Source organism: Empidonax traillii, unplaced genomic scaffold (genome assembly GCF_003031625.1).
Source record: "Empidonax traillii isolate 1590-97213 ecotype Southwest subspecies unplaced genomic scaffold, ASM303162v1 scaffold498:size1131258, whole genome shotgun sequence".
Classification (NCBI taxonomy): Eukaryota; Metazoa; Chordata; class Aves; order Passeriformes; family Tyrannidae; genus Empidonax; species Empidonax traillii.
In genome coordinates, this window is record NW_020955691.1 from 238,238 (window position 1) to 260,988 (window position 22,751).

Consider the following 22,751-nt stretch of genomic DNA (forward strand, 5'->3'; position numbering starts at 1 on the left):
ATTAACTGCAGTTGCTGTGGGTTTTCAAAGCAGTGGCTGCAGTCAGAATCTGGCCTAAGTAATTAACTTACGAAGCATGGAAAGGAAAAGCAGCATGTGGAAGATATAATTAATGGGAACATATAACAGTCAGCTCTCACATAATAAATTGGCAGCTATGCCTGAGGTAACTGCCTTTTATTTGCAAAGTGCAGTTGGAATTTTTTAAAAGTAATTGCACATTTTCTTCCATTTCCACATAGTCACAGAGAAACTAGTACAGTACAAATACCAACAAGAATGCAATAAAATCATCGCTGTTGTTTGTTGTTTTTCCTGCTCAGGGCTATGATCTTATTTGAGCCAATGTCCGAAGGAAAGGAGGAATACATTTTAGCTCAGGAAAAACAAGTAGTAAAACATTTTAGTGAGGTTTAATATGGAATAATCTAAAAGGACAAGGCAGGAACAACCAGAATAAATAACAGTAAATGGCTAGATCTCTATTTGCAGAACAGATTTAGTAATGTAATTCTTCTGACTCAAGTAAATAATGGTTAAGATAAATGTTCTGAAATTCTTCCATTTTGAAGGCTTGAATTTTCCCCATCTGAAAGTTTACTGCAGCTTTTTCTGCACAGCAAGTGGGACATCCTTGGGTGCACCACAGATGCTGGCAGGTCTGCAAGGGAACCCATTCTTCCACTTGCCTAGTGCAGAGCTCTGGAAGGCAGTGGGATGGCACAGTGGCTCTCAAACAGCCTCCTGCTCAGAACATTTGTAACAGGAGGGTGAGGAGGGCTTGCAGCTGGGGCTTGCTGCTCTGCCCAGAACATACAACCTACTAGACTTCATAATTGCCATTCCCAGGCTTCTCAGGGAACTGGAGGGAACAGTGTGTCATTCCTGCTGCTGCCTGGCATGAGTCATTTCCCTCTGCACAGAGGTGGGGGGTGATCTACCCACCATTGAAGTGCTTACTTTGTCAGTTTGGCTTTTCTTTTGGTTCTAAGCAAACTGATTTCCATCACTGTAATGGTGGGGAGGAAAAGGGGAGTCCAGATCCTATTGTAAGCAGGAAGGAGAATCTAGCCTATTTTGTCTATGAATGAATGGGAATAGGCTCTAGTAGTAACCACCCAACACTGGAGTGAGTTCTTCTCACCATAAATCTGATTAGAAGCTTTACTGCTGTTTAAAATTGAACAGACTGAAGACCAGGAAATAGAGTTCTCTGTAAAATATTCCTGCTGTAACCAGTCTCTGTACTGCTGACCCCAGGGGATCTTGCATTTGCTGCAGGCTGAGCCTGGTAGGCAGTTTGTTGCTGAACTAAGCCTTTAAATAGACAGATAGTTTTAAAAAGAACATCCTGCAATTTTTGTGCTGATGAATTTAGAATGATGTTCTAGCAAGCTCTGTACACTCCAAATTAATTAGCAGTGATCCTTTTAACAGGATAATTACTATATCAGCAAGTGGTAAACTCAAAATGAATGTGAGTACTCCCAGCTTGCATCCACAAGGAAGAGCTGTGTTGCAGTTCTACCAACTGATTCTAAATTCATCTCAGTGTGAAAGGTTTTAGACAGCACAGCTCATCATCAGAACTGTCACATTTTACCTCTAGACTGGAATTAAAATCCTTAATGAAGTTGCATTCCACTCTCCATATGTCTACATCACAACACCATGGCTAAATAATGATAGGCTTTTTAAAATTTCTGCTGGAAAAAGGCCTAAAATAAGAAAAGGAGGTATTGCACATTATTACTATTGTATGAATGGTAGAAAGGGCTATGAATTACATGAGACTTTCTTCTTTATGGCTATGCATTTTCTTCTTTCTTAATGGAAGAGTCTGATCCTGCATAAAACAGTAAGAACTCACAAGCATAAACACACGGTCATGTCTTTAGGGTCTTGGAATTTTTAAATAGGTTCACCTTTAAATGTGTCATTGCTTCTCAGGCTGTAGATAAATAAGTCTATGACTGCTGCAGTGGTGGTAGAAACACTTTTATTCATTCCTGAAACCAGATTTTGGTTATAGATAGCTGAGGCTTTAGAAAACAGTGTTTAATTGGGCATTTTTCATAAGGGAAATTACCTTAATTAGGTCACTTTATATGCTTTTCTGCTCTCTTTCAGAATGGATGCAGAAATTTGTGAAAGCACCTGTCACTTTGTGTGAGATTTTAATTTTTAATGGACTTTCAAAAATCACTTCTCTTACTTCCAGCTTCTATAAACCAAGTCCAGCAAAATCAATGGCCTTACACTGATCTCAAGTGTGCACTTGGGAGAAATTGGAACATATGTTGTTCCAAAGTAGTAAATCAGTAATTAGTAGCCATTTCTTAAAAATGGGTCTTGGCACTCACCAGACCAGGCAACCTCGATTTCCAGTTATTTCATGGGACCTTGTGGTGCTTTTTGAAATGTGAAGTAGGGGCCTGAATCCTTTTGCTTAGATTGTCTCGTCAAACTTGAGCAGCAGTGCCCTCTTCTTTCTAGTGAGATTGCATGCCTGGGTCTGGCCACTTTTAAAAAAATCATATAAAATGGAGATATTTTAAAAACTTGTCTCACCTGTACGAACAGTGAAATCAAGTACACAAATACTTTGGTGAGGTTTTGTGCGTGTGTGTTCCAACTGTGCGTGTGTTCTAACTGGTAGAAATAGAAAGGCAAGTAACTCTGTAGAAAATGCCTGTAGCAAATGCAGTTGTCTCCTAATGATCCATAAGGCTGCTTTTGGTTTTCTTTTAAGGTTTAGGTTATTCAGACTATGCAGGTTGTAAGAGTCTTTCATATGCAGTTTCATGGTGTTGCATAGTTCTTAGCTGAATCCAGCCAAGGATGAGGTAACACCTGAAGAAGGTTTTCTTAAATTTATGGAATGAACAATGTTCAGATGTCACGGTAACAGCAGACATCTGTCATCCCTCTTCACTTGCACAGTTGTTGCTGCTGAAGTTGCTCCCATACACAGTGAACATACTGTTCATCACACCGGAGTTACAGCCCAACCATTCAGGTAGAGGTAAATGCTTTTGTACTTCCCATCTGGATTGGCTTGTCTGTCTATCTGAATACATGCAAGTACATAGGTTAGCACAGTGCCACCAGTTGTAATAACCAATTTTGCTGGTGTACCCAACCTTTCTTGGTGCAACCTTTCTACTACAAACTATGCCTACAAAATCCTGTGGATAATAATAATATGGAACTAGTCAAAAACCCAACATACAAATGGAATAAAAAGGAAGTCCCATTCCTATGAATTTGCTTGAGAAATTTCCCCTACAGTTTAGAAGAAATTAATGTTCTCTTGGTGGAAAAGATGACTTAGGCAGTCAAGGTGTGTTTGATCATAGAAACAGGCGAAGCCCTTCTGAAGAAGCTGTGGGAAATGCAACCTCTTTCAAGTCAGTAACTGCTCAGTGATCTTCTGACGGAGTTTGGGATTCCTCTTTTGGAGGAAAAGCAACCAACTCTTTCACTTCATTGTCATGGTGACTGGTAGCATGAGCACGAGCCTCGTAAGGCTCACATGGGCAGCAGCAGACCTCTCCTTTCCTGCTCTTCTGCAGGATGGTGGCGCGGAAGTCAAACATTATCACTGCCAAGCGATACAACTGTAGAGTCACGACCAAGACATTCTTAGCTGTAAAAAATACCAGCATCTGATTGAATATTCTGAAGTGGCCCATGAGGATTGAACGCACAATGAAGAAGGGACCGTCCTGTATGAACAGGCTGACCCAGATGTTCCACAGTTCCGCGCTGTACCTGCACAGCAGCAGGCTGGGGATCCGCCTGGCCGACGCGCTTGGCTTGCAGCCAATATGCTGTACTGGAAGCAAAACAGTTATGTTAAAACAACTTGGTGAAGCAGAGCCAGGGTTGGTTTATAGGGCACATGTAAAACAGGTTGCCCTGGATTATAAATGCATTCGGTGGTGAACTGTGCAACGTACAGCACATCCACTTTCTGGGATTTGTTTCAGCAAAACACACTAAACTCATGTGAGGCACTTTGTGGTCCAGCAATCAGGACCAAAAACCACTTCCCCTTTTCTATCCCACAAAGATACCAGTATTTATACACTTCTGAAGCAAGAAACAGAAATAGATCACCTAATCTTTCTTCACGACTTTCCAAGACATTTCTTTCGTAAATCAACGTGCTGATACATCATTCATGTATCTTTAAGAAAAAAACTACTGTGCTGAATAGGAGTGGCCTGAGCTGTTTGTTCCAGGCTAAGTCCTTGCTTTTAAAAGATTCACCAGATAACCATTGCCTTTTTCATGTGCCATAGAATGAACAAGTCCTGTTAGTGCAGGGCAGTATTGAGCATTATGCGGTTTTTGCTTGCCATGCAAGACTTGAGCTACAGTTACTTGTTCTTACTTTTCTGGGTATCAATTGCACACAACTGCTGGAACTTGCATGCATGGGTTCCCCTTGGCTATAAAGGTGGTGGTGGGCTCAAAGGCTCTCTGTGTTGTGGTGCCTAGAGAAGGACCATTGGAAGGGTTTGTATGGAGTCATCGTGGCTGTCTCCTACAAAAATGCACATAGCTTAACTAACCTGTCTCTCAAACAGTGAGATTTCATTAGTTTAAAAAAACATCACTACTTGTGATGCAGTAACAATCACCAAATATTTAAGCTTGCCAAAAGAATTCTATTGTTTGAGTCATTGCTGGGAAAGGGAAAACCAGATGAGACTCAAGTGGAAAATGAGCTGTAGAATGTAGAAAATTGCTGAATCCATTAGGCAAGGCTTCAGCAGCAGCTAATTTTTTAATATGTTTTTGTACCATTGCTGTTTAATAGTCCTAACTGCATTGCTCTAGTCTAATCATAAGTGCCTAAAAATTTCTTTTACGTCATCTTGGATGTGTGAGTAAACACTCTGATGCTTGAATAAAAAGTACTATCTGTGCAACTGCATAGAAGTGCCTAAAATAAGCTGTACCCATCATAATTTCAGGAAAAAGTATGTTCAATAACTTAATTTCTAACTGGTAAATGTAATTAAACAAGCAGAAAAGCAACAGCCAGAGGAAAAAAATGCACAGATTGTTTAAATGCTGTTTGAATTTATCTGGATAGTGGTGATGTGTATGGGATGTTTTCTAGTTGATTGGTTACGCTTTTTTTAAACCTGAGTGCTGTGCATCTGTAACAGAATGTATTTTACCAGTAACAGGAAATTTAGCTGTGAAAAATCTGAAATGTGATTGCATCAGATTTTTCAGGAGGTGAGCTGCTGAGCTGAAATGCTGAAGTATTTTCATAACTTCACTGTTGAAAACAAAGCCTAGCACTGTCCATGAAGAAAAGGCTAGTGAATAAAATAACAACATAAAATAGTCAATTTAACCTACATTTTCAGTCATGTGTCAACCTAGTTACCAATGTTGTATAAGATGCTAGTGAGGATAAGCATCTTTGGACTACTATAGCTGTATCGCAAACTTGTAGTGACTGGAGGCCCAAATGGTTGAACAGGTGCAGGTTCAGACAGCTTTCCTTGCTCTTCTTGGTCATTGCAAAGCCCGTTCTGCTCAGGGACAAATATCACCCTGAGCTGGCTGAATAGCTGAACCTTTTGGATTGTACAGTCCCAACATCACATGGTCCTTTAGGTTTCCTGTGAATAGGTAACTTCTCCTGTGATAATGTCCCCAGTGCTTTTGGCTGTGCTGTTCTCTGTGGTTAATAATTGCCTGCCTGTCCATAGGGTCTAGTAAGCTACCCACATTTGAGACATAATATAATAGACCAGATCTAACTTGAGAGCTCACATGGTGAAGTTTAAGGCAGTAACAGGCAACTGGAGCAATACAATGTTGCAACTCTTTTTCTTCTTTTTCTCAAAGTAGAGATTTCTATCAGGGAGATCAGAGGTTACCCAGAAACAAGCGTTTCCTTAGAAGAAACCACAATGGGCTTTCTTCAAAAGCTGTCATTGTCATATAAATTGCTCTCCCCCAGAAATCCTTGGTGTAGCCTGTAGTGTGTGCACAGCCACAAGACGTGCCAGCAAAAACTTAAGAGCATTTTTTCTCTTTTCTTGTCTACGTGCAAGTACTAACCTGCGAGATCAAGTGGAAACTGTAACATACTCCAGGTCCATACAGCAAGAATTGCATTTATGAGAGCGTAATTCTTCCTGTGGGAGGGGAAAAAAAATGATAACAATAAAGATGCAGTTTCCTTATGTGATAACAAAAATGTTTCCTGTTGTGTTTGGAATGTCACTTAAAGGGTGGTTGAGTGAAAGAGCCATTTATTAATGCAAGCTCTTGAGATTAAAGACTAAGGAAAACAGATGCACCTCTTGGTATGGAATTTTTGCTGTTCGGGCTCCATATTGCAGCTGTGTAATCACACCAAATATCTGATGCTAACATTATAATGATAAACATATGGAAATAGACTCTGTTGCTCAAAGAGGAGATATCTTTACCCTTGCAGTGATTTCACGTTCCTTGCAGGCCTGAAGCTTCTCTCCCAAGTGGGAGGGACCTCTTTTTCTGCTCTAAAAACTTTACTTTGATATATTAACAAAAATAAAATAGTATTTTTTTGGGATGATGAACCTCTTCTTTGACTCTTCCTTTAAGATGGATGTTCACAGCTCATCTCTCAGCGCTGTGAGGGGGAGATGAGCTTACTTTCTCTGGGAGAGGTCACAATGTTGAAAATTCACACCAGACTATGTCACTCCCTTTCTTCTTATCTTTGAACACTTTGTCATTCTATCATGAAGAAAGTACATGTGAGATAACTGGAGAAGAACTTGGATAATGAATCACTAAAGCAAACTCTAGTTGCTTCCTTGCCAGTTTAAAACAATTCATTAACCTGAAGGAGGCCTACTGTGTATCCAATGTTTCAGCTCCTGTGACCAAAAGAACTGATGCTGCATGGCAGTTCTGCTACTTGTTTGGCTCTTTGAACCTTTTATTGGGATGGATCTGACATGCTTTCACTGCTGGCAACAGAGAAAAGCTTGTAGGACCAACAAAGCCTGTAGGACTTAGGCCTTTCACAAAGGGAAAGGCAAGAGTAGGAAAACAGAGCCTTTGAATGTAGCCTTCTGTTTTCTATGGGAAATACAGTTCACCAGTCTGAACACTGCATGCTACACACCACGCAAGTTATTTACATCAGCAAAAAGTCCTTACCGAACATCCTCAATGTCCAGGGTTTCACTGGCAAATTCAAGTATATCTGCTGCTGTTCCCACAAACATGAGAAGCAGCTGAGACAGCTGATCCCGAGTGATTTCGACTCCAATGGGGAGAAGCCATCTCCCAACTACTAGTAACAGTAGAAAAGTCTGGTGGAGGGCCAGTGTCCATACAGTCTCACAGATTGTGGAGAGCTGATTGACAAAGACTTTAGCCTGTTTAAAAGACAACAATAATTTACTATAACTTCAGCAGACTGACACTGTAAGTACCTTCAGAGACTATTTGTCCCTGAGCCTGCTTTTTGTCCTCTTTCATACTGTATGAGAGCAAATAATTTCCATCTGGCAGGCCTAGTTTGAAAAAGGCATGTTAGTACAGACTTTGGATAATGAACAGCAAGTTTTTCTCTGTGTACTACTCCTCCTATTCTCATTTTTCAGCTGAGCATTATCCTTTGCTGGATCATCACCCCAACACTTTCTAAGTTCAGTTACTGGGATTTGGAAGAGAGTAATGGGAGAGTCTTCTCTTTACACGGAGTCTTGTTTTGGCAACAATAGTATGCAGCATGCTCTAGGTAATTTTCACAATGTGCTTTTCTGAAACTAGATACATATATATATTTAGTTTTACTCACTCTGCAAGAAGCTTATCTCTCTAATTGCTCTAATGATCATAAGATCTCTACTAGGAATAGGAAGAGGTGTCCCACCGTCTGAATGATGTGGTGATCGGTTCCCTCATTTCCATGACTGCTGTCTCTGGATTGATTGAAGTCTTGGTTGCTGACATTCACCTGAACTGCCCCAGGCTCATTACCACAGTACTGTTGTGAACAGAAACATGACACATGCATAAACATCCCATACAGGGAGCAGGTGTGCTCTGTGGCTCAGAATGTCCTGTTTTGCTGAATTGTAGAGGATTCATTTGTGAAACACAGTTGATGTTTACAAAGGTGCTCTCTCCGAATGTGATTCCCCTCTTGTTCAGAAGGGAGAGATTTCTCTGGCGAGGGCAAGAATGATGTGTGTTAGGAGGTCCCTGAGGAAGTGTAGGGTTGTACTGCAGAATAGGATGTAAATTCAAAGGCTGATGCAGTGGGTGACATCTCTGTGCTGTTAAGTCTGCACTCTTAGAATATGACCTGCTTGCAGCTCTCCTCAACAGGCCACTGGATTCCCTACATGGGCTCTCTTTTGCTAAAACAGTCAAATAAGGTAAAAATTAGTCATAGTCAGTCTGATGTGTTATGTTCATGGTCAGGCTCTGTGTTCAAACTTGTTCTCAAATATCTGCTTCTATTTTCTACTATCCAGAAAAAGTTTTCTGCAAATGCCATAATTTCGTTTTTCTGTATGATTTCCCTCAAGGCTGAAATTGAGTTGGGGTGGGATATTTGGGTTGAATTCTGTGTCATTCCTGCCCCTGCTGTGCCTTATTTTGTAAGGAAATTCATAGTGTGTGAGGTGACATACACTATTTATTTAGGTATTTACACTATTTAGGTATTTAGGAAAAATGGACCTTTATTGTTGCCTACCCCCACAGAGCAGAAAAAAGTACTGTGTACTTTCTCCAAGTACCCAGTACTCTGGGAAACCAAGTATTGATTAAAACATAGTGTTACTCCAACTGCAGTAAACCAGTGGCAGGGCTATGTTCCATCTGCAGCACTGCCCTGCCCTCCTACCTTCACACCCAAGGCTGGCCCAGGGGCAACTGGGGACTTATGGTTCCAAAATCTATCTTCGCAACAACCCCTTAACATCTCTCTTCATTGTAATAAAAGGAGGATAATTAGAAAATCAAACCATGCTGGTATTAGAGACTTTTATACTGTCCTATTTGTGCCAGAGAACAGCAGATGATTTGCATTTCTCCACTGGGCCCCCCACCATTTTATTGCACGGGGAGTGATTTTCTGCAACAATTGGAATGTGTTTGAGTGCATACTGAGTAGCTGTGTTCAACACAATGCCTGCCAATACAAGGGCAACATTTCCCAGCAAATTTCAGATTCCACTTTGATACTTCACTTGGCCTCTGATAATGTTGCTCAGTACCTGAATAAATGCTGCCTCTTGCCTGACCTAATGGCAGATAAACTTCCTGTGACTTGAAAAATCTGGAAAAAACGTTGGTGCTTGTTGCTTTTATAATTGGTGGTAAATACTCCTAAGCTGAATGCTTGTCTTATTTGGACAGTGGGTGTGAGAGTGTTGAAAGATTGACACACAGATGTGGGGGAAGATGATATTTCCATTTGAAAGAGGGAAGTCTAAAGCTCTGGCCATGGAAACAGTGAGATGGAGGGGCTGGTACTCTGCCTGGCTACAGCCTTGTAGGGCTAATCTCCCTCTATTTGCCCTTCAGCCACAGGAAAGAGACAAAACAGCTTGTTCAGAGGATGTTTTGGAAATCAAATTTAACTGGTGCTCTAGAGAGACATTCATATATATTGCCTATAGAAAAAACCTAAAATCTATGGAGACCAGCCTAAAGTCAGCCTTTCTGGATTACCTGCACAGGCAGTGTGACACAGTTGGCCAAGGAGGCCATGACCTAAAAACACTGCATAACTGCCCTAACCACCCCAGAATACTCAGTGAATATCAACAAGTAGTCTGGGTAAGGCAAAGGGATTGCTAACAAGTGGAGGAGGAGGAAGGCTGACTCCAACAGCCTTTGGTTTGTCATTGTCTGCATTTGAACTCATCCTTGCCTGGTCTGGCATGGTAAGAGGAACAGAACCATGAACCTGTATCAAACTTCACATCCAAGTTCCGGGATTTTTTTCGGTTGGTGTTTTAAAACCCTGTTGCTCAGGGATGAATTTGCTGAACTTGAGGCAGAACCCACGTAGGGTAGCCTACCTGCCACACTTGCTGTATGTGCAAGGACAGTGGAAATCCCATCCCAAACTCCGTACAAACACCCAGTGAGTTGGTCAGGTGGCTGAAGGATGGGAGCGAAACAGGAGCCTGTAGCAGTTACAGTGGGTGGGTAGCAAGGTGTGAGTGCTGCTCTGAGCACGGGGGGTGGCTCTCCCCGGGCCAGCAGCGAGCACATCCAAACATGGATCATTCTCAGGGCTGATCCACGTGCCCTTCACACTGGCAGAGGAGCTGTAGGGGTCAGCAAATCGCACTGCAGGGGGGACGTGGAGGAAAGCATGCTATGGCTTACAGGGGGCTTGCAAGAGAGCTCTTTTTATCTTGTTCTAGTGGCACAAAGGTGCAGGAAGTATCTCTAAGAAAATTAATTTGTGTTATTGGTGTCTGTCACTTTTGTGAGTACTTCCAGCTGAGAAGTGGGTTTCGATTTCAGTGCAAGGCTCCATGAACTTGGACTGAATGGCACTCCCAGGGCCAGTCCATAGCTCTTCTCAACTGCTTGCAGGCAGAATTGCATCTGCAAAAGTGAGTTGTTTAAGTAGGCTCCTGTTTCTTTTTCATTTAAGTATGTTCATGTCTTGTTTCGGTTTGTTCCTCTCTGAATATTTATTAAGTGGTGATTGTGAAGTGATTCACTTGAAAGTTTGGAGAAGAGCCTTTATTTTCAACACGTATATGCATGTAAATAGGACTGTTGATGCCAGGCATATTCACCAAGCGAGTTATGGATGTGCAGTGACTTAATGGGAACGTGACAAGGAAAAACTCAATACTGTGTTTCACAGGCATTTGATAAACATGGTTTACCTTTTTAATACTAGAGCCCAGTCACTCCTAGGTATCGAGATTGTATCTAGCTAAATAAAAATGCCTTTTTTTTTTTTTTTGTGGGCAAAGATAGAACAGGAAGAAGTTATACCCATTTTGTATAAATTCTAGCTCTGTTTACTTTCTCTTTCTTCTGAGATGAAGCTTACACACCTCTGATTTATAAAACATCCAATCAAAACAGAAATGCTATTGCATGACATGGTGACATCTCGGTGCATGGCCTGCAGAGAGCTCACTGCCAGTGCATGGGGGACATCTGGAACACCGAACTAATTCAGGCAATTTCTGTTGGCACGTTACTCACGATCCATTATTCCCAAATAAAAGGGAGGTTAGCTAAAACTTTTCATGCTGGGTCCAGCACTGGGATAGTAAAATTGGCACTTGAGGGTACTCAACCATGACATTTAACCTGTTAATGTGCATTGAGGCTGTGCAGGCTGAGGATGTTTTGGAAGAGTCTAGCCCTTCCCTGGAGCAGGCCCTCTGCCAAGCAACAGGTACCCCACTTGCTCTCCGTGATTTGCTGCAAACAGTGTGTCTGTCACTATGGCAACACGTGTGATGTCAGAAATTCAAAGCACTCCTGACTGCTTCATTTTGCTCATACAGGAAAGCTGAAATGTAAAATAGGGAGAAATGATTGCTTAAGCTATTTTCCAAATTGAGGAATATAATGGGTATGGGAGGGAAGAAATAGTGAAAGATGTAAGATCACTTTGAGGAGATCATTATGCTATAATTTTAGTTGGTGAGAGAATGCCACCTCAGAATGAGGGAATGGACAGTAATATTCACTATTTCCTCAAAATATTCAATTTAAGGTCGTTAAAAATTATTACAGGGTTTACAAGTATCTGTCTTAGCACTGACTGGAAGCCTGCATTGACTCCAGCACTGGTAGTCGGGTAAGCCCTGCAAAAGGTGGTCGGTTATTGCTTTCTGTGGCAGTGATACACCCGGCATTTGAAAAGGTAACAGAGGTATTTCTTTATCTGAGATCTTGTACATTATTAAGAAAGAATGTTTGGGGGTTTTAATGGATTAAATGCTTTTAATTTTCTTGACACTCTGGTTTTGCAGACAGCAATGTCTTCTCTCAGTCCAGTTCATTTTACTTTATCATCTCTCCAAAACATGTATTTCATCCCTGACTATGTTATCACAAAGCAGTAGTTTCTCTGCAGTCAGTATTTCACTGCTGATATATGATTGGTATTACTTATGGCCAGTTCTGCAGTATATAGAGAGGCAGAATTACCTCTGTCTTCAGGAAGAGAGGCTGCCTATTAGCACCTGCCTTAAATAACAGCACCAACACAAGCAGCTGATCTTTCTCAGTAAAGATTCAACACGAGATCAAAGTTCCACTGCCTTAAAGACCACAAACTGTTTTCATGGTGTATATATTAAAAGTGTGGATCTAGCATAATTACTCATTCTGTTAGTATTTAAATAAGGAAAGTCTCAGCAATACTTCAGTATTCAGGGTAGTACTAATCTGGGTGCTGTGTTTGAGATTAATTGTTAGGAGGGCTGTTCACCTTCTGGAGGTATTGTTTTTGAATCTGTTAGATTGTGTGTTTCCAGAAGTCTCTATCCTATCTCTCCAGGTATAAACTAAGCTGTTAACTTGATATACTCCTCCTTTAATTCACAGTAGCAGTATATCAATAAGAACAAAGTATGCCATGTTCTAACATCATTTTGGGAAATAAACTGCTGCCTTTGACTACAGAATTAGCCTGTTTCTTGGACCAGATTTAACTATGACAAATGTTCTCAATATCCACATTACCTGTCTGTGACTGTTTAAGGAGATTTGGGAAAACAAGAAGACAATAAATTTCTGCTGCTGTATTTGGAAAAAGCCTCAGGCATTTTCAGTGTAAACACAATTTTGAATATTTGATTATGCTTCTGTGGGCTCTAACAATGTTTCAAAGGAGAAAATGAGGCACTAGGTCTGCTTAGTCTAATTTATGTATTTTTTCTGTTACTTTTTTTTCTTATTTCAATCAGAACTTTACTGCTGTGGATGTAAGGCCCTGCAGATGTGCAAATGCTGGGATAGACAAAATCTCCTTTTCACTACGTGGAAGTGCTATAGGGACTTGAAAGCAGCCTGCACGAGGAGATGGTTCATGCAATGGGACCTACTGGGCTAAGTGACTCTGTTCTGGCCCTAAATGACCCCAGAACAATTGCTTTTAAAAATGCTGTGTGTTTTAGTCCTGAATTGGAATCCAGACACCCCTCTCCTAGATTGCTGTGCAGCACAAAGAGAGGATATAAACACTGACAGACAAATTACTGGCTGTGGTAACAATCTGTGAGTGTTCTCCTAGGTTGCAGCAAATATGAAGTAACCTGATTTTAAGACCCCTTCCACTGACACCTGTCTCAATTTTTACTTTTTTTGGAGTTGTGTTATCTACTTTTAAGTGCTGTGAAACTCATACTTTATTTTACATAGGCCTCCAGAGCAAGGAAATTCTTTCATCACACTGAGCAAGATTCATGCTGGTAACCTGGGGGTGAAAGGCTGTGTTTTTCAAACTTCTAGTCCTCAGTTTCCCAGATAAATACAAATAAATGATCTCATTTTTAGCTAGGAATGAGGCTGATTATCTGATAATTAAGAAGTGCACAGTAGTCATAGTATAGCTGGCTTGGGAGACCCACTAATATGAAATAAAGGACTAGAACAAGACTTAGCAGACTTTTGTCTGTGCCCAAATCCAACCCATCAAATAATGCATCAATTTCAAACTAGTTCATCTTGTCTCATAATAAATACCTGAGTCCCATGATGAATTTCTAGTAGCCATAGTGATGGTACTGTGCAAATCAAATATAAAAATATTGCTGGTGAAAACCTGTGAAGGAAAAGAAAAGATATCTTGGTATTATAACACATCATAAATACCATATATCCAAACGTTATCTGCACTGAAAAGTTATCTTGTGCCTCTACCATATGGGATATTAAGAAATAGGGTAACTGCAAATAAGAATTGCTATTTTTGCTGGATTACTCATGCTGTGTTAGTACTATAAATCATAGGTTTATTTGTACATCCATCTAGGATCATATATGGAAGTTTATTTAAAATCTCTTTTTAAGAACTAACCAAAGGCACTTTGCTGTTTGGATTTCCATCACAGCGTTCTCTGTACTTAAAAAGCCTCTAGCTAACCTGCTCTTTCTGATTTCATGAAGAGTGAATTAATGCATTGAGTCATTTCACTGAGTGATGCTGGGATAAAGGTTGTTGGTCAGAATCCTGTGCATTGACACAGGAAATGTAGAAATAGCATCAGTTTGCCTGTAACAACTATTTCTTCAGTAGGAGGTCTTTCAGGGCGGACTGTGTGCTGAAAATGGGTTTATGAAAATGGATCTTGGCCTTGTTTCCCCATTTGTGCTGGCAATTGTATAATTCTTCAGGATTTCTTCTGCCTCTAGTTCTTCTCTCCCTGTCAGTCTTCTCCATCACTTATGATGATGAAGCTTTATTATCTTCAGCTTCTTTAGCTGAGTTTATGCAGAAGTAATGGAGAGGTTTTATGGCTCCCTCTGCAAGTACTGATTCTTGTGAGAGCTGATGTTTTCTTATTAAACACGACATTTGTTTGGGGTGGGGTTTTTTTGGCAATTCCTATCCTTTTGGAGTAGGAATGAGGTGTGATGCCACAAATGTTCCATCTAGTTCTGCTCTCCAATGAGTGAGCATTGCTGCAACGCTGCTGAGATGCTCAGCTGCCTTTGCATCACGGCGTAGGACAGGGCAGTGGAGTCAAACTCTGGACATTTGCTTGGTTCCCTCTATCCTGCCATTGGCACATCCTGCAGTGAATTTGGATTGCTTATAAGTATTTGGTCAAATGTTGTTGCATTTATTGTTTGTTCCTATACTGTATGTACCTTTATTTTGATAATCGTGACTTTTCCAGTGGAGATACTAGATACTGAGGAAAAAAAAAACAACAAACGTGCTGCCCAGGGAAATGACTGAGTTGCTGAGCTGCTCTCAGATGTTTCAAACAATCCCCTGTAAAATACTCGGTGTTCAGGTTTTTGTTTTGTTTTTCAGGTTTGGGAGTGTTGTTTGTTCTGACAGTGGGGTTTTTTGTTGTTAGCTCTTTTTTTTTTTTTTTTAAAAAAAAAAGTTAGTGATTCTGTGAGGTTTTAGCATGGTTATTTTGGGAGAGAACACACCTCTCATTTGAATGGAAGAACTAACATATTTTACAGTATTTCCTGTAGGACTTGAGCACATGAAAAATCTATCCAGCTGGCAGGTTAGCAGTACTGAGCTAATGATACCAGATCAGGCCAGGAGACTTCAGGGGCTTTAGCCCTGCCTTTCTGTCAGAAGGGGCAATCTAGAGGAAATGTTACATGGCCAGGCTCACAAGAATACTTTTCTCCACATGTTTTGTTTTTCATGTTTTGTGCTGGTGTAATAAGGAACAGCTCTCTGTCAGTAATGAATAGAGACAATATGAGGCTCTTGGAGGCAAGAGTCCTGCAGCACAGTCTGCCCCTTGCTTGGATCGGTGGCTGTTTGTGGAGGTGTTTCTATAAATGCTTCTGATAATTCCTGTTCTAAATGTGTTTTCTGCTGGAGTAGAAAATTATCCTGATGCAAAAAGGTGTTGGCCATTTGTCTACAGTTCTTACCTTTAAATGTCTTTACTGTGCTGTTTTAGGCGCTAGACCACATCCACTTTCAAAATTTCCTTCTAGCTAAACATAGCCCAGTCTTTCAGCACATGTATTAATCTAACATGGATCTGTTTTCAGATTTTTTTTCTTTAGATTTTCCAAAAGCTGCCATAGCAAGTGTTCCTTCGTGAAGGCTCTGTTGCTGCCTCCTTTCCCAAGTGAATTGGGTCTGCTCAATCTGCCTGTCTCATGACTGCATTTGGGGCTCTGCTGTTGTTAAATTTTCCAGCGTCCCAGACATTATCACTGCTTTTACTACATTCAAATTTAGGGCATGGAACACTTGTGTGAATTGTCACACAACGCTGCTTCTGTTGTGATGAGTTTCACAGGTTGCAACGGGCAGGAATTTAAAAACATGGAAATACTCTGGGATTTGTCTCAGGGCCTGCCTGCAGTTCGAGTTTTTTAACAATAAAAGGTTCTAGTGAAATCTTGACAATTAGTTACATGACCGCTTCCTTTTCAAAGCGCACTTGTTTTGGCTGCCTGAGCGCTGATGAGCTGTAGATGACAGCAGCAATTCTTTAGATGCACGTAAAAACCCATGTGCTTGGGCAAGCTCTGCGATGACTAACTTTTTTGTTCATTTCTAGGGCAACATTTCAGGCATGAAAGTTCCCCTCTGGAACAGCCTCTCAAATCCAAATATTTAAGCCACTCTTGCTGTATCAGAAGAGAGGTTGCCGCTCATCTTATATTTGTCACTGAGTTTAGGTTCATGCACTAGCGTGGCGTTAGCACTGTTGGAAGGAGGAGGGAATGGGAATACCGTCCTTAGGGAAGGAGGTGCAAACCAGGGCACGGCAGCACGGGTACGATATGCAGAGAATCCCTGTGGGTGCCCCAGAATCCCTCTGCCCCTCCAGCGTGAGGACGGGCAGTGGCTCAGGAGCTGCAAACAGCGTCCCCAGCCCGCAGCTTCACAGCATCCACCTCTTGCCTGCAGCTGCATTCCCACACTCTTCAGCTGTTAGTATGGACACACACACAGCTATACAGAGGGACTCCCAAGTAGTCTGCTGCAGAATTGCCCCTCCTGAAAGCCCTCTGTCTGGCAATGGACTGGCCAAACTCTACCAGTTTTCCATCCCTGCCGCCCAGGAGCGGCCGGGGAGCAAACGCGACCCCTGAACGTCGGGGCCGGGGCAGCCCCTGCTCTCGGGGGTAGCCTCCTGTCTGCAGCAAAGTACATGCAAAGAAGCAAAAGGGGCTCCGCCGGGGTATGCTCACCATTTGTAGCCTCTGCCTTGCTTAAACTTGAGGGTGAGCCCTGTCTCCAGGCACAGGAGAAGATTGAGCAGTGCCAGCAGCCAGTACTTGGGTTCTTTCTTCACCGCGGTCACTCTCCAGACCCCGATGAGAGAGTGCAGCACGAAGAGCAGGCGAGTCACCAGGGCATTGAGCAGCACCATCAGCTCCATCCCGGAGCAGCCCCCTCCCTTCGCCCCGCACGGCGGGGTCTGGCGCCTTTAGGAGCCCTGGGAAGTTACTTTGGGAGTCACTGGGAAGCCCGCGCCCCGCAGGCACACAGATCTCTTCTCTTCCATCTCCACAAAGGGGCCCATTATAACAAAAAAGAAACAGCATCGCCCCTCCCCCAGACTTCCTGAAAACTTTTTAAAGGGAGGGAAAAAAAAAAAAAAAAAAGGCACGCTTCCATGCTGCCGTGGCTTGCAGGCTCGGAACAGCCCTGGCGCCCCAAAGCAGGGGTGGGGGGAGTTGTTTCTGCCCCCTCCATCATCGGCTCAAGGACCCAGCACGGGAAGCTTTCCCTCTCACAGTTACCATCGCCCTGCAGCCCCACTTGCTGCTCTCGCCTCGTACGTTTCTAACAAAGACACAAAATGTAAGACACGTTATTAATTTGAGTCGTTTTTGCTGAAAGCTCCACTGCACTACTGAGAGTGTGAACTAAAAGCTCTCTTTCTGCTCCCCCTGAAAGATATAATTCATATTTGGGAGCCTTTAAAATTGTTTGCTTAACACTGCAATACTGGAAAGCAGAAACTGTGTACTTAGCTCAGTACTGGAATCCCTTGTGCAATAGAAGCCAGAAAACCTAGTCAAACCACTCTGTTGTATCATCTACACCCTGCTGCAGGACTGAGGAGTGCAGAACTCCAGAACTTGGGATGAAATCTGGGCTAGCACCAATATTACTGAATTAGCCAATAGAGACATATACAAAAACCACACGAAGTTTGACTGTTAGGTCAGTTATCTCCAGACTGACTTTTAGTATCCTCTGTGGGAACAGTGTATAAGGCACAGAGCATGTTTTAAAACTGCTTTGATGTTTCTCGTGGAGATTATAAATTTTATTTGAATTTACACTTGGGCAACCAAAGAGAAATTTCTTCTTGATCAAAATCATCACTGTGTTGCTCTAGTTTTGTGATAATTTACTGCCAAAGTGCTTAAATTGAGATACACAATTGAAAAATGCAAATGAAGAATCAAGTCCCTGTAACATATTTCAGGTGCTTCAAAGGTGCCAAGTTCCTAGTTGATTTAATTTTAAAAAGTCCTTTTTTGCTTTAAACACAAGAAGATATTCTTCTAAGAGTTATGACCTTTCTAAGAAGGTATTTTTCCTCAATTGCTAAGATCCAAGTTTTCCTCACTGCAAAGCCAAACCTCTTCTTTTATGAAGTGCTGGTGCTGGCCAGCTGATATCCTTGGGGACAGGGGGATAATGGGGGAGAAGACTACTTTAAAATAACCCTGCCCAGAAAAACAAAAGTCCATTCCACAATATAGATCACTCGCTGGGGAAATGCCTGTGTAAATAAATGGGCTGTGCAGCGTGCCTCGTTGAAGCAAAAAAATCCAACTCCTCACGCTCAGAGGAAAATTAATTCAAGTCAAGGACCTACTACTGATAATCCCCTGCCAGCAGCCACCCGGCCATATCGTGCCTTGAGTGCTGCTGGTTCACAGCCCTTCCGCTGGTGTTAAGGTCAAATCTAGTAGAAGAGGAAACCGGGAACAGACAGATTCAAGAGATTGTTTAAACAAGATATTCCTCTGTGGGAGTGCTTAATGTCAAAGAAATGACCTGGGGGAACTGGTGTGTCTGACTGTTCGTGGAGATCCTACCAGTGCAGATGTCACAAACTTGGAAAGATGATGCTCAGTGGGATGTTCCCAGGATACTGTGCTCTGGAAGGATGCAGTGAGCTTTGCTGTTAGCTGGTAGTGCTGCATATTAATGACACTTTGGTGCTGTCCTGCTTAACCAGGCAGTTTCATCAGTGAACAACTCAGACTTCACATCAGTGAAAGTCCTAAACTCAAATAGGAAGAAGATATATAGCATTGACTCTGCCTCCTCACTGGTGGACCATGGTGGCAGCACAGCAGCCTGAATAGAGGAAGGAAGTAATAAGTACTCATGGATGATTTCTGTTTGGTCTAGAAGAGGCAAATATTGCATCCAGACTTGGCAGAGTATGTTTTTAGATGTCTCAATGGCTAATTTGTGGAACAGCTTGTTCAGGAGCCCACGAGGGCAGTGCTTGACTTGACTCCTCTAGTGGTTTATGGGATACAATGTAGGGACTAACAGCTGCAGAGCTTCCCTGAAAGGGAGATCTTAATGTGCTTAGATTTGGCAGGAGTAAGACAAGCCAGAGTTCCCTACCATTGCTCTGCTCAGCTTCAAAAAGGAGTACTAGGTGCCAATCAGCAGGCTTGTTGAAAGTAAGACAGGTGGAACACCCAACTCCTTGCAGGGAGTATGGATGTTGCTTCCGTAAATCACATGGGAAGTGCAGAGAAAATAACTGTGTATCAAGAGAAACTTGAGAAAGGGTGAGAAGAAGCCAACATTGGCAGGGTTAGTGAGATTGCAGGAGCAAGAAAGCATCCTTCAAAAAGCTGAAGTGCTGTCCAGATGAAGAAAACTGAAAAGATGATAAACTCTGGCATGTACAAACATGATAAGGCTGGCTGAAGGAGTGTTAGGGACAATTGTCAAAAAACATAATAGCTAAAATGTCTGTTATCTGTTCAAACACATGATGAACAGGAAGTCTGCCGGGGAATTGTTTGGTCAGGGGATGGTCAGAGGGCATAGAAGCCCTCAGAGGATGGCATGGCTGTGCAGGAGGAGCAGATGAACTCTTTGGAGTCCCAGCATGAGCACAGGTGTACACTGTAGAATGGGACAGCGCTGACTCCTGCACAAAACCTTAAAGAAATAATGTTTTTTATTTTGTGGTAGTTTATGTATGAGCGTTCCACCAATTCTTTCCTTTTTGTACTTTCTACTATTTGCAGCTTACAGTTGTCAGGCTGATTGCTCATGGGCTAGGGAGAACTGGGGGAGGAAGAAACTTTGTTTACCTTGTTCTTGCATTCTTTCCCTGAGGATGGAGTTAGGTCTACTGTTGGATGCAGGCAGTGGACCTTTGCTCTGACCCAAAATGGTTACACTAATAGAGACTTTCTGCTCTCAGAAATTGTCCCAGAGTGGGAGCAAGACAGTCTGTGCATATGAGAGGTTGTAGTGTTGGTTGGACCCAAGCTGAAAGCAAGGCCTGTGACTGTACAGAGTGTTCTGCTAATGATACACCCTCTCCTCTGGTTTTTGGATTGTTTTTTTTTTGCCTTCAAACTATGTCTGTGTGGATGCTGAAAACTGTCTGTGTATGAGTTTTGGTGATTGTGTGCTATAGAGTTTTTTGGGGGTTTTGTTTTAAGGGGGAGCTCTGAACAAAAGAGATTGGCTCAGAATTTACTTCTATTGTTTACAAACTGGGATGCTTTTGGCAGTGAAATTTAGAGGTAGTGGCTATTTGCCTTCTTCAGTTCAAGAGACTTTGAAGATTTGATTTACAGTATTCATAAAGAAATAATTATAGGGTATTAAGCTGAAAGAGACTGGAGATGAGAATGGGTCATAAATTTGCTGTGAGTCAGCAATGTTGTTGTGGTTGTTCTGCTCTGACAGAGGCACACTGGGATGTATAAACAGACGTGCTGGATTTCAGTTATTTCTTCAGCTTTCCTTGATACTGGGAAAGACCTCAGCTAAATTACACTAATTCAGGTGATGCTTTTCTAAGAGTGAGCTGACAGGACAACATGTCCAGAGATGTTCAAGACTGCTGATGAAAGAATAAGGGGGTACTGTGATTCAGTCCAGAGAAAAGAAAACTTGAGGAGAGATGGAAGTGGCCAAGTGTTCGGAAGCTGTTGCCGAGAGGGCAGGGATAACCCCATTCTTCCAGTCCCAAAGTAGAGGGAAGGAAGTAAAAGCCTTAAAAAAAAAAAAAAATTAAAAAATAATTGCAAATAGATGTCTGAAGACATCTTGCGACTGAGGCACTGAAATAGCTTGTGTGGAGAGATGTCCATTGTCACAGGCTTTTAAGCACAGATTAGGGAAACATCTGTCAGGGATGACAGCAGTTTGGTTGATCACTGTGGGGCAGAGGGCTGGCTGGATGATCTCTGGAGTTTTCTCCAAGTCTCACCTCCTAGGGCTCTAAGGTTTATTTCTTTATTATCCAATCATTGCCTTGAGTCTCTAAGGAAGTTTCTTGCTTAAATTAAATCTGTTTAATTTTACTTCCATAGGGTTCTTAAAGAGAAGGAAATTGTTCTGCTTTCTCAATGCTTGACTACAAACTGTGAATAATTCTGACAGCGTTATAGAGAGATCACAAGTGGCAGTGAACATACATGTTGACACAAATGGGAATGATTCAGTTGCACATGGGAAACAAAAAAACTTATCCAATTTTGGCATACGTGAAAGCCCGACTATTGCCTATCAAATGCAAGAGGGGAAAGCCAAATCTTTCAAAACATGATATGTGAAAGAAGGTACCAGCTAAGCTCAGTAAGGGTGTGAAGGAAATGAATAAAGGAGTGAAAAAACAGAGTATAAAAAGATTAGCTCTCCAGTAAAAAGCCAATATGATTGCAGAAGCATTAAAATCCCTGCAGGAGATTTACTGAGGACTCTGCCCTGGATTAGAATTTGATATAAAATAACTTAACTAAAGTCATACAATTTCTGTGCCATTTGTAGCTGAGTTAATAGCATATGTTCCTGGAGGATTACAGTCAATGATTAAGGAAATTAGGTTTTGTTTGAATTTAATTTAGTTGTATAAAGCTGCTACAATAATTTACAGCTTTGATATTTAATATTTAATAACCCAGATCTTAAAAGAATCCAAGATATAGCAATGTCATTATATATTGAAATATTATCCCCATAAGTCATTTATATTTGCTAGTTGAGAAGAATGTTCATCAACTAGATTGGCTAAACAGGAGCTACTTGATAAAAACCAATGCAGTTTTACAGGTGGTGGCAGTGAAATCTTTCTGTCTCTGTTATCCAGTAAATCATAATTCACTTAAAAAGAACTTTTCAGTCTCAGTTTCAGTCATCAAAGGAATACACCCTTGATAGTTTTCTTTCATCTAATTTCCTAGCTTTTGGCTTAATGAACATTACAAATCTTGTCTGTTCTTTCTTATAACCCTGCTTCTGCTGCTCTTTCCCTTCATTAAAAAAAAAAAAAAGAAGAATTAAATTGCTCAGTGTCCAATTAAGCAGAATACCCTGTCTTTGTTCAGAGGAAAGGAGGGAGGTAAAAACACCCTCAACTGAAAATAAAGCCCCCAGTACTTTCAGGCACCTTTCTGTTTGCCATTAAGTTTATAAGAGCCACAAGGTGTCGTCTAAGTGTCCCCCTGTACCCACAACACCAGCTGCAGAATCAGTTCTCAAAATACACTTCATGTCCAAAGTGCAAACATGCACCCTATGAAGGAAGAAGCAAAAGGCTTCCAGCCTGCCCTTGTTCTGTCTTGCATCTCTATAACCAGGATGTAATTTTCACTCAATGCTTCCCTTCTTGTGCTTGGAGCCATTTCTCTCCTCTACAGCTTTTCCTTGGAGGATAGGACCCATCAAATGGGCTGTTTTGGATTGCTGGCACTGCCTTCCAAGATGCAGATCTGACAGAGGAGAGTGAGCTTAGCACAAACTCCAGTTCCTATTTTAATGCATTGTGAGTCCAGGTTTTTAGAAAGGAAGGTGAAAGCTCTGACTGCCTGGCCCTGCAGTT

At 41.7% G+C, this 22,751-nt stretch overlaps 2 protein-coding genes and 1 long non-coding RNA gene across 3 annotated transcripts in view; 2 read left to right on the forward strand and 1 right to left on the reverse strand.

Annotated features, from left to right (window-relative positions):
- Positions 1–22,751, forward strand: part of CABCOCO1 (ciliary associated calcium binding coiled-coil 1) — a 226,414-nt gene that overhangs the window by 97,781 nt on the left and 105,882 nt on the right. The window lies entirely within an intron of this gene.
- Positions 1–22,751, forward strand: part of LOC114063898 — a 138,899-nt gene that overhangs the window by 71,579 nt on the left and 44,569 nt on the right. The window lies entirely within an intron of this gene.
- On the reverse strand, positions 748–17,218 carry TMEM26 (transmembrane protein 26). The gene is made up of 6 exons (XM_027896465.1): positions 16,891–17,218; positions 13,726–13,804; positions 7,910–8,023; positions 7,189–7,409; positions 6,094–6,170; positions 748–3,838 (listed from the first exon to the last, which is right to left on the reverse strand). The coding sequence occupies exons 1-6, from the start codon at positions 17,079–17,081 to the stop codon at positions 3,423–3,425; spliced, it is 1,098 nt and encodes a 365-aa protein (XP_027752266.1). The 5' UTR covers positions 17,082–17,218; the 3' UTR covers positions 748–3,422.